An 18,828-nucleotide genomic window follows, 5' to 3' on the forward strand; every position below is an offset into this window, starting at 1 on the left:
CCCATCTTGAGCTAAAGTATGGATTATTCCTGCAGATAAAGTGAATGATTCAGATCTGCACCAGTGTTTACTGTAACATCATGGACTATCAATAGTCTTCATGGTCAGTTAAACCTCTGCGAGTTTCAGGCTTTCCTATTTTTTTATGATTGGATAGCACAGAGTCTGTGCAAAAACATCTAGAAACTGGTAATGACTGACAGCACTGCAATAGAGAATAATACTAAGAGGGCAATTAGCATCAGGATTTGTAGCCCACTTCTGTCTAATTCTGGAGCCAACTGTGCAGCACTCAGACGAAAGGGACGGATCCTATCTTCAACTGTAGGACAATCAGAACTAGACGTTGTGTTATTTGACAAATTATATATTATTTATTTAAAGTGTTCTAGGACATTTGGTAATTGTAAAAATGCTGAAGAGTTCTGTAGTGACCTTAGTAGACCATGACCTCCCCAATATTATACATGTTCCACCTTAAAATGTCAATATTATATCTAGAGTTCTGTTGTTTGAAACCAGTGTCTGTCAAATTATATGTATATGGTGAGGAACTGGCTTACATATTAAGTCTTACGGTGTTTTTCTCACTGTGTAGTTCACCCATGAAATTCTAAACCAAAACATATATGATTTTTCCCAATTCTCATTCTTTGTGTGAAATAGTGAGGATTAAGGTTAGAAGAAGTTGGGCCAGAAATCACTTTCAGTGTCTAAGTTATTGATTCTTAAATGGAGACTCCATTTTTCTGTCCAGTTCCAAGGTGCAGCAAATTGAATCAGTTTTCAGGATGGAACACAATGGTTTATCTTTGGCGAACATATGATTATGCTATTGCCCCTTTGTATAGCTTTGGCCCCAGTTGTGTGCTCTGATTGCTAAAGTTTTTACTGAGAAGTTCATCAAGGGTATCTAAAACAAGAAAAATAAATGAAAATAGTGGATTAATTAGTGAGCATTTCTCATGCCAGCCACAGTCAAGGAGATTCCAAGTGTACACTATCATCTCTTAGTCTTTCCCCAAGGCCTACTATTGTGAAAATGTGAGCAAATGTCCAACATCTGCAAAAGGCTCACGGATGTCATGTTAGTGCAAACAGGAGCCTCTGTCCTACATGTCAAGAGTAGAGGTTGGTAGACTTCTGGCCACCATGCCCTGTGTGGTGATGGCCATCCAAAAGTCATGTAGTGTATGGACTATATATTTGGGGGAGCAGCTTATTCATTTAACATTCTTGGCAAATGGAATGAGGTAGAAATTAAATGAAAGTAAACATAGATACTACATTTAGTGTAATTTTCTTAGTCAAATTCCTAGGGAATTGTAGCCAGATGATGGACTCTTATCAAGGGGGAAATAAGTATGCTAAGACTAATATGATGGTGAGGGTCCTTATGAGTGTCACAGTTAAGGCATAACAAGTGACTGTAAGGGATTCAGAATCTTAACAGAGAAGGAAGAAAATAGCTAAGGAAATAAAGACCAAGAGGACTGAATTTACATCATGATGATTTGTAGCTACTATCACCTGTATTTTGTTCAGTTACTGCTTGAAAAAGGATTCTACCTTATTTAGTCATCTGCCATTTCTGAACATATTGTTTGGAAACTGACTTCTGGTGAAGGATTCTTCTTAATAATGTTCAGTTTGAGTCCCATAGCAGGGGCAACTTTCTGATTTTATTCAAGGATGGCTTATATTGAATTGCAAAGGATGGATGTAAGGAGCCACCTCTGGGTTTTCTTACTGCGCGGTTTAGCAGGCCCAGCAGCTGCCCTTCCCAGTGGGGCCGAAGCCTGTCTTTCCCGAGGTTCTAGATAAGCAGGACTCCTTGCAGGGCTCTGGTTTACTTCTTTCCTCAGAAGCTGTTTCTTATTGTTAGCCTTATTTTACACTTATTTTACTTATTTTAAGTGACAGCTGAGTGAATTGAAAAATATCAAATGCTACCTTCAGCTTGTTTAATACTCCTCCCTCATTTTACCCATTTTGTCTTGTATTTTATTAAAAGCAGGCAAGAAGAAATTAGGCTGTATTTTTAACACAGTATAGACATTTTCTTCATTATGTTTGATATTTTCCACATTCTGCATAAAACAGTGTTACTAAACTTTGACACTACATAATACAGTTTGCACTTCAATTTCCACTTCCCTTTAAGCCCTAAGTGACAGCTTTTTCCGACTCCATGGCGTTTCTGTTAATGGTTTCATCAGGCACTTGGCACTTTAACTCCTGCTTCTCCAAGCCTTCTATTTGAGTTCAAAGACTTGCTGCTTAGTTTTTGTTCTTAGGACATTGTCCCACTTACAGCGACCAAAACCTTTACTAAATATAAAGTGATGCCTAAAGAATATCCCCAGAACTTTATGGTTTCAAATAGATATTTATTATCTCATTATTTCTGTAGATCAGAAAACCAGGAGCAGCTTCTCTGAGTGATTCTGCCTCAAGATTTCCCACGAGATTGTAGTCAGGCTACTGGCTGCCTCTTCATGCAAAGCTTCTAGTGGCGCAGGAGTAGTGTGCATGTGAGCTCACAAGCATAACTGTGCGACGGGCCCCCGGACTGGCCACGGGGATCTGTGGGCTTTTCCTCAAGAGCCAGCATTGGGCTTCCGTCGGGCTGGCCGGTGCCAGAACAGAGGGAGTGCCCGGCAAGGCTCCTGTGTTTGGTTAGTACCTGACTTCGGACATACCATCCCATCGCTCACGCTGTGTTTCATCTGTTACAAGTAACTTAGTAAGTTCAGGGCCCGCTTCTCAGGGGAGGGACTGACCCAGGGCATCAATACCAGCAGCTGACATTTATTGTGGGCCCCATGTTTTCAGAGCCACCTTCCTGAACAACCAGGAAACCCCAGTCATAACATACTTAAAACAATTTTCAAGACACTGGACACCTTGCAACAAAGGACAAAAGTCCTCAAGAGACTCCAAGCAAGTGAGTCAAGCCGACAGTTGCCCAAGCTGATGGCCGTGAGCAGCCTGGGCCCCTGGGGGAACCTTGGGGGAAAGCGGGATCTTGGTGGAATCCATTAAAGTCATGACTCTGTGACATGGAAGCTGTGTTCTGGAAAGATCAAGCTGGATACGTTTCAGAATCCCAGGTAGTAGTGGTCTACAGGGAATAAGGCTGGAAATCTGCACATGCACTGGGGGGCGCTGCCAAAGGCCAGTGGAGGGGCTACCAACCCAACCCAGATGAGAGCAAAGACTGCCAGGTGCTCACACGGGCCAGGGACTGTGCCTGTGCCTGACAGCTGACATGGGAAACCTCGTCATTCAGAGGACACTCAGTAGACTGTTCAGGAGACATTTGCATCAGGATAACCCTCTCCCAGTCCTCCTCATAAATCTCAAGGGACGACAGGAAGGCAATAAAGGGATTCTGAATAGTTAAATTGTGCACTTGAACAATGCCAAGTATCTTTAGTGGAGTGCAAAATAACACTAACATGGTTAAATTCAAAATATCTGGCACCCAATCCACAATTATCAGGTACTCAAACAAGGAGAAAAATTCAAAATTCAAAACATGATTAGTAGAAAGCAGTAAAAGCAGACCTAAGCCAGAGGCAGATGTTAGGAAACAACTGAAACAGTTACTGTATTTATTTGTCCTATGCTCATAAAGTTAAGTAGTGACATGAAGATTATAAACAACCCAAATAGCACTTGCAGAAATAAAAATAGCAATCTTGTTATATGAAAATAACATGAGATAGTGTGTTCCTTGAGGAACTCTTTTTATATTCCCAGACCTGATTTCAATATTTCAATGTGTGTGTGTGTGTGTGTGTGTGTGTGTGTGTGTGTGTGTGTGTGTGTGGTGGTGGTGGTAGTGGATGGGGGGCGGGGACCTTCCTAGAACACCACCAGGCAATTTTAAACATGAGCATAGTGTCTGAGAACTCAACTCTATTCTGATGCTTTCGGCCCAGAGACAGCACCCGATTCCCCAAGGTAGAGGCTCCGTCCTGCAGGACTGCCCTCCACCCCCCACTCCAGACACTGTTCACAAGCCCCAGGCAGTTACCCGTGCCCCTACCAGCTACATTTTGGAGGTTCCCACGGCCTCCCGCTTAGGCTCAATTGACTTTCTATTGCTGCTCACAGAACTCAGGGAAACACTTACATGTACTAGTCTAATAAGGATTCCTTAAAGGATGCAGATTAACAGCCAGATAGAGAGATGTAGGCCAGGTCCCAAATAAAGGAGCTTCTATCCTCGTGGAGCTCAGGGCCTGTTTTGGTGGCACGCGGTGGAGTTTTGGTCCCCCAGACACGGGAGCTCTCCGATGACAAACAGGTCACAAGAGAGAGGGGTCTGCTCTTCTCATAGGCTTTGTAAGCACCTCATTGCATAGGATATCGGTTCATAGTTTCTGTTATTGTAGTGGCTTTATCTTTTTCCACTGTAAGGGAAATGTTGGCCTTTTAAAATGGTTTGGAAAATATTCTTCTTCAATTAGGTTTGTATAGAGTTTGGTAGTATATATTTCTTAATGTTTGGTAGACTTACCTAGTGAAGTTGAAAAGATTTGGATACTTTGTGTGAATGTGTTTTTATCTACTAATAAATTTGAGAATTGTAAGATCTTTTCACTATGTATCTATTCTTAAGTGAGTTTTTGAAGCTTGAGTCTTTCAAGGATGAATCCATTACAATGAAGATCTCAATGTTGCAAAGCTTTCAATGTGGGTATAAACTTCTTCATAATATTATATAAAATCCTTTACAATTTTATAGACTATGATATCACTTTTCTTATTTCAGATATGATAATTTGTGTCTTTTTTCCCCCTATTTGGTTCAAGAGTTTTCAATGTTGTTAATGTTTCAAAGTAGCAATTTTGGTTTCATTAATTTTTCTCTATATTTCTGTTTTCCATATAATTAATTTTTACATTTATATTTATTACTTCCTTCCTTCTGTTTGCCTGGGTTTAAATTTTTCCTTTTATGTAACATGTTAAGGTATATTTTTAGATTATTTATGAAACACTTTTCTTCTTTTATAATTTTCATATTTAAAAAATTATTATGCATGGATTTGACTCCTTTTGTTGTACAGTTTACGAATTTTCACACAAATGTACATTTGTCACCACAAATATTCAGAACAGAGAATACTAACAATTCCCAAACTTCATATCCCTTGAGTTATGTTCACAATCTCCCTCCGCCTATACCCTTTAAAAACACTAATCTGTTTATTTCAAGAATGTCATAGGAATGGAATAATACACTCTGTCTCCTTTTGATACTGGCTCTTTATTCTGCCTAGCTAATATCTTTGAGATTCAGCCAACACATTGCTCTCTGGTTCTTTTAAATCCTGCTCTGCATTCCATCCTGTGGCTGTACTACAATTTGCTTACATGTTAAGGACATTTGAATTGCTACTTCTTACTTCTTAATGGACACGAATAAAGCTGCTATGAACTTTACTGTTTTTATGAGATCATACATTACCACTTCTCTAAGGTAAAAAGCCAGGAATCAAATTCCTAGGCATATTGTGGCTATATGTATACATTTATTGGAAACAAGCAAATTTACATGTAACAAAAAAAATCTTTGTGAATTCAGTCAGCAAAACAAGTGAATTTTATTTATTCCAAATTTTCTTCCTCATTTGATAATGGCATGATTTTTATGAGCCAATACACTACATGTGCCAAGGTACATTATTATATTTATTTGGATAATTTAACACTAATGCTGTTGAACATATTTTTCTTGTGATTCTAGGTAATAGTCATTCCTATTTGATTAAATTAAACATTTGGTCAAGTTTTGTCCTTTTTTGATAGGGTTCTTTGAGTTTTTAATGTTGACATTTAAGAAATTTTTATATAATCTGAATAAACTTCTCTTAAAAAATATATGCATGTAGCTTTTATATATTAAATTTTAGTTATTTATGTATTCTTTTACTTTTATTGAAGTAGTCAATATACAATATTATATTGGTTTTAAGTATACAACAAAGTGATTCAACAGTTATATAAATATTAAATCCTCACCCCAACTACTGTAGCTACTGTGAACATGGGAAGATATTACAAAACTATTGACTATATTCTCCAAGATGTACTTCCATCCCCATGACCAACTTATGACTGAGATTTCGTGCCTCTTTATCACCTCTATGACTGCCACCCATCTACCCCAACCCCTTGCCCATGGTAACCAAACAGTCACTTCTCAGTGTTTATGAGGCTACTGCTTGTTTTATTTCTACATTTTCATTGTGCCCCATAGAAGTTGCCTTTAACCAAACAATTGTCCTCTTCCATCAATACCAGCCAGTGAGCAAAGACAAATGGGAATAGGAGTTACATATATAAAAATCTGCTTAAATGTACTGAGTTAATATAACCATATTTCCATATAAGTGTAAAATAATAAATGTAGATCATACACACTGTCAAAACCATGCCCCTGGCAATTGCCAAATTTTGTCTCTTCCCTAAGTTTCTGTAACTATGGTACCTAAAACTTTCCTCCTGAATAAAATTAAATATTTCTGTCTTCTGGAGACATACTGAGAATTATCCTTCTAATTTCCTCTTCTGTGATTCAGAACACTATCAAGGATGAACAGATTGCTATAAAGTTAAATCATTCAATAATATCGATAAAAAATTTATGAATTTCCCTTGGTGCAGAAAGTCTTCAGTGTCATAGAAATGCTCAATAAAGTCCACCCAGTGTAAACTGTATAGTCCATATTTTTAGAACACAATTAATTAAAACAAAGAAATAACCAAAAGGTAGAACTAAGCTGTGTGTCCACTGAGAGAACAATGGGTCCAAAAAATGTGTGTTATGCACATAAAACAGAATATTATCCAGCCTTAAAAATTAACTCTAACACATCCTACAACATGTATGATCTTTGAGAACAATATATTTAAGTAAAATAAGCCAGCCATAAAAAGGCAAATCACATAGATGATTCTGTTTATATGAGGTATACACAAAGTAGATTCACAGAAAAAAAAAATTAGAATGCTTATTGCCAGGTGCAGGGGCAGGTGGAAATGGAGAGAAGTAGTTTAGTGGGTATATAGAATTTCAGTTTTGCAACATGCTTGAGTTCTGGGTATTGGTTGCATACTAAAGTGAATCTAAGTAACAGTACTAAACTGTACACAATAATGGTTGAACATAAATTTTATGTTATAGATATCTGACAATTTTTTAAAAACCTAACAGTCTGTTTCTTTGTATAAACTCACAAAACACTCTTTGCTCCAAAGTGACTGGACAATAGAAATGCTGTAAGTTACTTCCTGACCAAATTTGATGGCACTAGTATGTTGGCTGACATTTTCTGTGCCTACCATCCCCATGTAAAAATTTAAAGATGTAAATTGGCTTCCAACAGTAGGAAATGAGATCTCATTCTATTTACATAATTTGGGTGTCACTATGTGGGTAAATTGCAATATTTCCAGAATCTCTCACCTCGCCTTAGTGCATCTGCATATCAGTAGGTGTTTCCAAGGGATGCAGAGAAATAGTCCATCTCCATATCAACCAGTGGTTACAAGGGGAATGGGTATCGAGCACGCACCTGGACAGGAGAGGTTGGGTGGGGTCCTTTTGTAGCCAGGTTGTAAGAGACATGGGTGAGTGGAAGTAGACAACTTCTTGTAGGCAATAAATGGGTTTCTCCCACTTTACCTCTCCCTTTGACATTTCAGCTTCAAAGGTAATTTTCCCCTGGCTGAACATAGCTTCCCCCCAGAGTTACATCTGGCATAGTTGGCAGTATCTCTGAAAGTGAAATCTATCTTCATGGGTATTATGCTTGGGCAGGCTGCCCCTAGAGATGAAGGGGAGGCCCCAGTGGCTGCTGTGGAGGAGGATGACAACTAACCCTTCCCTCCAGCAGTGGTGGAAGATGTGGCTTCACCTGGAAACCCCCTATCCATGGAGCTTCCATTTGGGGAGCCCCTAGTGGGGAATTGGTCCAGGGTAAGGAACCTCCAAGAGGGATGGGGCCTTCCCCAGAATTTAGGAAGGGTGGGGACACCAGAAGCTGTGGAATTAGCCCTCCACAAGATAGAAGGATGCTTAGAGGCCCTGAGTGGCCATGTGGCAGCTGGGATTATCTCTTTTCCTTGAGATAGTGGAAAATGTTATCCGGGAGAGAGAGAGAGACTTCGGCAGGAAAGAGACACACTTCAGCTTCACTTGGAGTAGCTGGATGATACCTATGGGATGCCCTTAAGAAAGAGAGACAGTAATTGAGAACATAGATCACACTCCTGGAAGATACATTAGTATCAAGGACATCAGGAGAATCCACATTGCAGGAGGCCATGGGGAAGGGGAAGTAAAGAGCAGTACCTTCAGCCCTGCAGATGGTAGAGCGCATGTCAGGAGAGGATGAGGGGTTGGAGGCGAGGGCTGATCTGTTGCTGAGGCCACTCCCTGAAGCACCAACCTCTCCCATATTAAAGGCCCACCTGGTTGTGATTAAGAAAATAAAAATGCAACAACCACAGGCTTCATAGGTCATGGAGACCTCCATGCTCAGTCCCTATACCTATGATGAGCTGGAGGACATGAGCATCCGATATAGGCAGAAGCCATTGGAATCTATGCCTACGTGACTTTTGTGCCTTTGGGATATAGGGGTGAAAACATTATGTTGGGTTCTGAAATGGGTAGATTGGCTTCCTTGACAATTCACCCTTCCCTCCAACAGTGGTTGCAAAGTGCACTTCACACCTCAGGGAACCAAGGTGCTTCTGGATGGGCTGACAGCAGCCATCATGGCTGTTTGGCCTAATAAGGAGGAAAATCCCTTATGCCTGAAGATGCTTGGTACACAGATGGCTCCAGTCACGGGCAGCCCCTGAAGTGGAGGGCCGTGGCTTCCCATCCTAATGCTGAGACAATATGGATGGAGAATGGATATATACATATTAATTTTTCTCCATATATATCATAGACTCCTATTAATTTTGGATATAATTTTTTTATTTCCACATACATAAATTTCTATAATTATTTACAGACTCATTTTATATTTCATTAAATAAATAAAATAAAATAATAAAGTTATCTCCATATTTGATTTCTTAAGTATTCTTTTGAGTCATTTTTGATTTAGTTAATATTTGATGAATCTTAAATATATATAACTTAAAATAATTCTCATCAAATACTTTCAATGATATCCATTAATTGAAAGAGTTGATTATAAAACTTTGTTTTATGGAGGGTAAATGGAAAGGGCAATATAAAACACAAAATGAGAGTTTTATACATTACTTACTCAGATATCAAGAGAGAGGTTTTGTAGGAAGAACTCTAATATGTAATACCTACACAAGCAGTTAATTTATAGATGTGGATCTCAGTGACATTGGAATGAACCTGAAATGGATCTGTATTAATTTCCTGAATAATATTTTCTTAACATTACTTTCCTTACAGCTTCCTTTACCTGTGTGTTTCTAAGACTGTAGATAATGGGATTCAAGAATGGAGGAACTATTGTGTAACATACAGTAAGAATCACTCTCTGGAGAATGTCAGAGGCCCCTGAAGGCCTTAGGTACACACAGCTGCTAGAGCTGAGGAAGACAGACACCACCAGGATGTGAGGGACACAGGTGGAGAAGGCCTTGCCTCTCTCCCTGGTTGGAAACTTCATCACAGTGCAAAATATGTAAATATAAGATATGGTGATAAAAATAAATGAGCCACCAGCGACCAAAATAGCAGAAACAATAAGTAAGAGGAAATTGTTGAAGGTGTCAGAGCAGGAGAGGCTCAGCAGAGAGGGGATGTCACAGAAGAACTGGTGGACCACGTTGGACTGACAGAAGGACAGCCGGAATGTGTTCCCTGTGTGCACAGCTGCATAGGCAAGCCCACTGAGCATGGAGACAAGTGTTGTCCAGACACAGAACTGGTGGTTCATGATGACGGGGTAGTGGAGGGGCTGGCAGATGGCCACATAGCGGTCACGGGCCATGACGGTGAGGAACAGAAGCTCCACATACACACAATAAATAACCAGGAAGATCTGAGCTGCACAGCCAGCCACTGAAATGGCCCTGTTGTCAGTGATGGAGTTGACACAGGCTTTGGGGACAGTGACAGAAGCATAGCACATGTCTAAGATGGACAGGTTCCTGAGGAAGAAGTACATGGGCTTGTGAAGGTTCTGTTCGAGTGTGGTGGCAGAGACGATGAGGAGATTCCCTAACAAGGTGGCCAAGTACATCAGAAGGAATAACACGGAGAGCAGGAACCTCAGCTGCCACTTATCAGCAAAGCCCGTGAGGAGAAACTCAGTCACCATGGTGGAATTGGCCATTTTCCAGAAATTCTGATTGACCTATAAAACAAAAGGAACTAGCCATGAAACACAGGATTCCTAAAAAACATTAGGACATCACCTTAAATATTTTCCTAGAAAGAGTTTTTCTTCTAATTCACAAAATTGTCCCCTGAGTGTAGGAAAGGTCCATCATTAGTCATGGTCTCCTCAGCTTATCACCACTACTGAGCAGTTAACATGGAACGCAGCGCGGACAGGACCGCTGAGTCTCCCTGTTGGGTTATGACGTGCAGTGCTCTTACGGTGCTCAGCAATATCCAGCCCACGAGGCTTAGCATTTTACTGAGGTCTTAATTAGTTCATATATGTAAAGTCTTCAAATAGATTAAATTTTCAATGGCTTTTGTTGAACTACATTGATACACAATATTTTTCTGGTTTCATCTATACAACATAGTGATATGCAATAATCTACATTATTAAATACTTACCCCAATAAGTGTCCTTAAATGTTTTATTAAATGTTGGATATCATGTTCAGCCTGGATATTGATACACAGTTGATATTTAACTCATTTGTTTTTAAAATATGATCTGTGGTTCATCAAGAGTCCATAATTGCTTCAAAATGACCCACAAAGGTGAGCACAAAATTGCTCTAAAGATTTTTCTCTGCTCTTAAACTCAATTTTAATGATACTATGACATCCATATGTGGAATCAGCACATTTCTCTCTCATTACTCATTTAGAAGTATTATTTCTCAAGATATTCATTTAATATTTTTTTAAATCAGTCAGAAAAAACTTGGAGAAAAATTAAATGTTCTTCCCTACAGGTGTTTCACTAAGCACTTTTTGATCTGAATTTAACTTCAGTAGAGAGGAATTATATATGTTCACATAAGGAAATAAACTCATTTTACAATGATACATTTTGTAAATGGTTTGTCTACATTCCTATGCAACCTAGAGTTAATATTTTTAAATTTCTTATGGTTGTAACAAAATTAACTATTTCTCCATGTTTATATTCTGGATGTAATTTTCAATTTAGGAATTCAATTTCACTTACAATTACACAGTATCCAAATTTACAATTAATTTTGAGGTTGATCACACAAGAAAATCAACTTTCCAAATAACAATGATATGGAAGTTTAACATTCTAAACATAAACTATTTATGCTTATTTTCTTCGTAACAAATTACAATGTTAAATTCATTCTTCCAACCTCTTGTGCTTCAATTTCCTTTCTTCTGTGAACAAACAGTTGCTACTATTTTAATATCACCATTTTGAGTAATAGAATCCAAACAATAATTTAATACAGGTCCTTTAGAGAATGACTTTGTAGTACAAGAATATTTAAACATCTCCATATGAAAATGCACTAATAGAGATTTGGTCTCAATGCCTTCTGACACCTTTTCTTTCTTTGTCTATTAACTGATTTGATCTTTCCCTGTTGATTCTTTTCATTACTTTTTCTTTTTCCCATTTACATTATGATTATTGAAATATATTACCTGTACTTATTGCACATTTTGGTACTATATAATTGCTATTTCTGAAACAGCTCTTTAACAAATTACAAGCCTGTGAGTAATCAACTGCGTTATTTCCTCTGCCCTGTGAAAAATTTTCCCTTTACAGAATCTTTGATCATTAACCACGTTGTTTTACCCATTAATTTTTCTATAGTATCTCTGGAAATGTATGTATTTTCCAAGTTTGTGATATGTGTAGCCCATACATTATATTTAACAACCAAAGTCTGGAATTCAAGTAACTTTGTTTGTACATGATATTATATACTGACCATTTTCCTTTTGCTCCTATATAATACCAAAACTCTCACCTCACTGACACTGTAATTGAAACTACACCAAGAAATTAGTGTACACTTAGTTCCAAATACATATATCATAGTTAATTAAAAAATATTTCAAGATAATCCATAAGCTACTATTATTCTTAATGCTCAACTTTCAATTATATACAGATGCCTAGCTCTAAAAGGGATTACACTGTTTCTTAACCACCTTAAATTAATACATTCCTTATAGATCTAAAATAATAAAACTCCTGTAAACATGTACTAAACATAAGCTAAGGTCTTTATCCACATTTGTTATTTTTCACTGATCACCCACAGCCATTTAAAAACTATTCCTGATGCTGGGGTTTTAGTAAGAAAATGAAATGTTACCTTTTTGGTGCTTGGTTTCATTTAGGTTAAAACATAATATTTAAAACCACAAATAAATATTTAATAATTCAGATATAATGGATCCCAAGAGGAAAAGTAGAACATTTCTAAGCCTTTTCCCTTTTGTAAAATATTAGCTCGAAGGTAAGAAATCCATTTAAAATTTGCAAAATAGCATAGATGCAGACACATTTTCTTGTTTTGTCTTTTTTTTACTATTCCAGCTACTATTTGCGTCTCTCACACAGAAGTTTAGTAAATTGTTCACTAGTATTAATTAGTTTGAAATTCTTTGATGCACTATTTCACTTATGTGAGAAAATTATGATGTGAAAATATTTTTCATACATAACTATTGGAGGGAAACTTTAGATTATAGAGCCTGAAGCAGAAGTCCCATGTAAGAATGAACTATGAAAAGAAGAAATATGTAAACAATGGTATTAGTGCAGACATCAATCATTTCAATAAATTAATTAATTTGCCAAACTGTTGTTTTTTTAAAAAAGACATTTTCTTACTTATTTTTAGAGAAACTAACCATAAATATCTTAGGAGTGTCTGAACTAAAACCACCTGATGTATAAGGTATGCAAATCATTTAAGTGGAATTTGCATGTGAAAGAGAAGTGAATTTGTAAATTAAAATAATGATTAAGGTGAAATGAATGATAGGTAACTAGAAAGATAAATCAGAATGTCTCCACATTCCAGAAATATTAGTAGAGACTATCTAAAGTGCTTTCCTCTTAGAGAAATTTGTAAGGGCTGAGGACCTATGCTTTCAACAGTGTGCTGTTTATTTTTAAATAATGAAATGCACAATACTTAAGACCAAAACTGAAAAACATTATTGCAGTTGAGAGATTATATTTAATTTTTGAATTTAGTAAACAATGTTTACTAAAACTTTGAGAAATATTCAAGTAAACAATTGTATTTTGAAATTTTAAATGGGCTCTTGAATATTGTTCCTTCATATTTACATATATTTCAAATTACTTGTGTGTTTGTACTTGTATGGGTGATACACACACACACACACACACACTCAAATAAGATAATGTGAGTGACTAATTTCTTTCAATGAATTGACTCAGTTCCAATATCACAAGAATGGGTAATCCGTGATACAGATTAAACTATCTGCAATAAATAAGATTTACATAAAACTAATCATATCATTTTCTCAATTGATATCAGGAACAGAATGCATCCTACACTGTGAGTAAATATATCTAAATTTCCCATGAATCATATATTAAACACAATGCATATAAATAAATAAAGTTGAAGATTACTTTTGTAAACCTCTAGATTAGATGAATGGTGCCAATTTTTTTAAATGGGTGACAAAATGATATTGGAGAGTAATAGTAACATTTAATGTTCCTAGATTCTCTAATGAATTTTCCTTAAATAATAGACACAAATTGTTCACTGTGATTATTTTATGAATATCAGTACATATAATTAAAATTTACTTGATAGCACTTTATGTGAAACCTAGTCAAATGGTCAAGCTACTAGTTGTACAAATATCCATCAACCAGTATTTAAATTTAATCAGAATATTTGGGTTATTGTGTACAATAATTCAAACTTTTAGAGTCCATGTGCTCTCTTCACTAGTAACCTATCAAACATGAACGTATCAGAATAACTTAAACTGATATTAGTCACAGAGGTACTATGAATTATTTTGATTAAATAATGGAAGTCCAATTTAAGGAACTTAATTGGAGTTCTTCAGTGGCAGACTAAGATAGTTTAGAAAATTCAAAGATGGAAATTTGAGACCATAACATCTGTAATCCATTGTTTAGGTGTTTATTTAGCTTGTTCAATCTATGTTATATACTTGAATATCACTTAGCTTTCAGTTGAAATAAGAACTAATGAGCTTATTGATTTCTTAAAAATATATTTAACTATAACAGAAATGCCAAAAATGCCTTAAACAAAATCTTGAAAAAATTCTCACTTACTGAAAAAGTCATTACATTAGGGTTGATAAAAGTGAAGCTAGCCTTACAGAACAATTTCTGAAGTATTACTTAAACTTTTAAATAAAATATTATCATTTTCATTTATTTGTATAGATATAAATATATTCCAACTGTTTTATCTTTTATAACATCTTAATATTGATGCTTAGTCTCCTCTGCAACTATTTTATTCACAATTTTAAGTATTTTCCAAGCATATGGTAAATAAATTTTGAAAATACGGATTTTGTATCAACAGTAGCAGCATAAAAAATGATCATCTCCTGCTTATTCTTATGTTTCACATGAGTACATCACACTTCCTGATATGACCACTGTAGTTAAAGAAAGCACAAAATGTATAAAAAGCTGATGCAAATTCTGTGTGTTTGCTATTTTATTGAAAGACCTAACTCTTCATTATTGGGTTGGCTTTTTCCTTTAATGAAATTATTAATTGTTATACAGAATTAAAGTTCTTGGTCCACTGCTTTGACACACTAACCATACATTCTAGTAAAATCCATCTCCATTTCTAAAACCAAAATGAAATTCCAAAGTGAAAAAAAACATTGCAGGAAAATCAGATTATGAAAGGGAAGGAAAGACGGTGGGAAGATATTTCAACAGGAACCACAACCTACTTACTCCTGAGCAGTGCATGCTTCTAATCCAGGAGAAAACCAAAATTTATCTTCATTCTAAGTCAAGGTCTTAAAATGGCTTAACCAAATTTTCCTATGCAGGCAGGATTTGAGAACTTAGATGAAAAGATCATGATTTCTAGGTTGTGGAATAGGCTGGTCATGATGTGCTTTATCTAAAAATGTGGACAAACTTATGCTATCAATTTTAAAGCCCCCAGAGGCTGTAAACCCCCTGAGGCATGGACCCTCTGATTCAGGACAGTTCCCCAAGGGTGATTCCCAGCAGGTAATGATCTCCACAGCGCAGGTCAGTGGGACCAATTACAGCAGTCCGTGTACAAGAAGATCAGAGATAATGTTTTGTATTCCAAGGGCCCGTATGATTTGTATACCTTGATCTGGATGAATGACATGACCTCAATTACTGTCTAAGTGTAGTAAACCTAATTTTTCCCATTCAAGTTTTAGAGAAATTGAGAGGACTTGGCAAGGGTTCAACTGAATTGGAAAGAGAGTTGAGCTGTAAGGCATTAAGAAGTCCTTTAAAGCTACAAGCCAACAAGGAAAGTGTGAGGCAAGCCTTTGTCACTCACTGTGACTGGACATTTCCCTGCCTGGAGTGGCCCCCAAATAAAGATGATAAAATACTTTCACAAACAAAGTAGATCACTTACTATAGGCCAGTATAATGTAGAGATCAATGATGCAACTCCTTGGGGACATTTCACCAAGGATCAATTCCCAAATCTCTCATGTAACAACTAAATGGACTTGAGCAAGGTTTTTTTCCCCCCTAATTCTCAGCCATCAATTTTGTTCACCTATTAATTGCTAAATAGGGCTGTTATGGGGAATAAAAAAGTTAAAATCCATAAATTATCATTAACTATCATAACAAACAAGCAATTATATTGAAATAGTATCATAATATCTTAGCTTAATACTCATACAATTTTAAGAGGTGGCTTATTTTTTCTACTTTTTTATGAAATTTAGGAAACAAGGCATTGAATTCATGCTCTTTGCATTCCAACACTTACTTTATTATAGTCTCTGATTGATATATTTCCTCTATTTTAATTCATGTTTTCATAAAAATATACAATTTTATCCAATCTACAACTGCCGGTATTATAGAGATAATTGTACATACTGTTTAGTTAGTTCAGTGTTTCAATATGTTAGTCTATGAATTTAATAGATCACATTAACAAAAGTACAAAATTGTTGAAAAAATTGTAATAAAGTTCGTAATTTTGATGTCTTTTATATGTAAGTTGAGAGAGAGATTGAGAGAATAGTCAACAAATGGAAAATATACAATATCCTTTTTGCAAATTATCATGATATGGAGAAGTAGGAGATATGTTGGTTCCCTATGACAATTACATTATGGTCAGATTTTCCCTTCATGTCTGTTAGTATATGCTTTTATATATTTCGGTGTTTCTATGTGAGGTACATAGATATTTACAACTGTTATATCCTCTTATTGGACTGATCCTTTTGCTGAATCTAGTTATTAGTTCCGATAAGTTTTTGATGGAGTCTTTAGAGTTTTCTATGTTTAATATCATTTAATATGCAAATAGTGACAATTTACTTCTTCCTTACCAATTTAGATACCTTCTATCTCTTTATCTTGTCTGATTGCTGTGACTAAGACCGCCAGGACTATGTTGAATGAAATTCATGACAGTGTACATGCTTGCCTTGTTCCTGATCTTAGAGGAAATTATTTCATCTTTTCACAATTAAGTATGATATTAGCTATGGATTTGTCATATATGATCTTTAATTATGTTGTGGTTTGTTCCCTTTATACCCATTTTTTTAAGTTTCTTTCATGAATGGGTGTTGTATTTTGTCAAATGCTTTTTCAGCATCTATTGATATGATCTTGTGGGTTGGGGTTTTTTATCCTTCTTTTTGTTAATGTGGTTCATGACATTGGTTGATCTATGAATATTATACCATCTTTGCTTCCCTAGAATAAATACTACTTGTTAATGATGGATGATCCCTTGGATGTATTTAATTCAGATCCCTAATATTTTGTGGGGGACTTTTGCATTTATGTTCATCAGGGATATTGGTATTTTTTATTATTTAGTGTCTCTGCCTGGTTTTGATATTAGAGTGCTGATGGCCTCCTAGAATGAGTGGGAGTATTCCCTTCCTTATACTTTTGGATACTTTAAGAAGTATGGATATTAGCTCTTTTAAAATGTTTGGTAGAATTCAGCTGTGAAGCCATATGGTGCTAGCCTTTTGTTGGGGGAATCAATAATACCTTTTAAATGTTTATTCCTCTGCATAAAATATTTCACAAATTGATTAACATTTTACTCCTAATTTTTAGACATTTTGCTCATTAATTTATCATAATATCACAATTCACACCTAATGTCCTAGAAAGCTCTTTTAAACATGCACATGTCCTCTCAGCTTGTAAAAAGCCATTCTGAGATTAGGACCTATGTAAAATATCCTCAGGGAACTATACTGTCATCTCTAAGGTACATCTATGATTTGTGCCTAAATTCAATCATGATTTCAACAAAGCACCTTCCATATGAAAATATTTTTCACAATACTATGGTGTTTAATAGGATGATTATGAGTTGGTCCCTCACTTTCTCTCAAAAATGAACATGAAAAATATAAATATCTTCTGCAGAGGAAGTGACAGGCTGAGAGGGTCATCTGGTCTGCCTAGGTAATGCCAGATACAAGTTATCTGGGCTTTTTAGAATATAATATATTATCTCTGAGATTCATGTAAATACCTCCTTTGAACATTGTACAGAAAAAGTGTAATTTTCATGTTGTCTAACGTCACTTACTCATTACCTTCACAGTCAATACACACACTGAAAATTAACACTCCTTTTAGCTGTTCAACTCTGTCCACTCCTGTGTTTTTAATTGGGTGTTATATACCTGTGCTCTGGAGACCATCACCCGCCTGAAATTACCTTTAGTAATTTAGGTTCTTGGCTCTCACTGGATAGTAAGGACAGTGTTCCCAGTGGCTTTGATGTTTATTTCACAGGCATAACCTCTTTTTAAAATAAATCAGAATGAGATCGACCTTTTCCCACAATATAAGATGATGGAGATAATCCCGAATTCTGTCTCCGTAAGAAAATTTGATTGACCATATTGAAGACATTGATTTGGTAAAGTTAATGAGATTTTTTTATCTTCTCCATGTTAAGAACACACTATGCTCAAGAGCAAGTAAACTCTTTGCTTCTTTTTCCTTTACACTCTGATTTTCCTATAATATTCTGCCTGATGCTGTTTTTTTATTTATATTTATAGACATAAATGTGATATAAATTTAAAGTATAGTAATGGCTCTTATTTTTTCTGTGCAACAATTAACAATTACGATCAAAGGAATAAGGCAAAGCAATAAATTATTATTGTATTTTTAAAATATTGTCATAGATAATTTTTAATTATTTTATAATCATTTCTGTAATTCATAGATGTCACAACAGTAATATGAGAGACTCAGGACGATGGACTCATGACTTATAATGTCTTTAGTGATTTAAAATTAATACTTTCAAACATCAATATGTTTCTGAAAAATAAAGAAATGTATACAGATATTAAAGAAGAGATGAAGAAAGCACCAATATAAAAGCTCT

General features: G+C 35.9%; 1 protein-coding gene across 1 annotated transcript; it reads right to left on the reverse strand.

Moving 5' to 3' along the window:
* Positions 1-3,640: 3,640 nt before the first annotated feature.
* On the reverse strand, positions 3,641-10,355 carry LOC118970613 (olfactory receptor 14C36-like). The gene is made up of 2 exons (XM_037008827.2): positions 9,442-10,355; positions 3,641-3,647 (listed from the first exon to the last, which is right to left on the reverse strand). Exons 1-2 carry the CDS (start codon positions 10,353-10,355, stop codon positions 3,641-3,643), a joined length of 921 nt encoding a protein of 306 aa, XP_036864722.2.
* Positions 10,356-18,828: the final 8,473 nt, after the last annotated feature.

The sequence above is a fragment of the Manis javanica genome, chromosome 14 (assembly GCF_040802235.1).
Source record: "Manis javanica isolate MJ-LG chromosome 14, MJ_LKY, whole genome shotgun sequence".
Classification (NCBI taxonomy): Eukaryota; Metazoa; Chordata; class Mammalia; order Pholidota; family Manidae; genus Manis; species Manis javanica.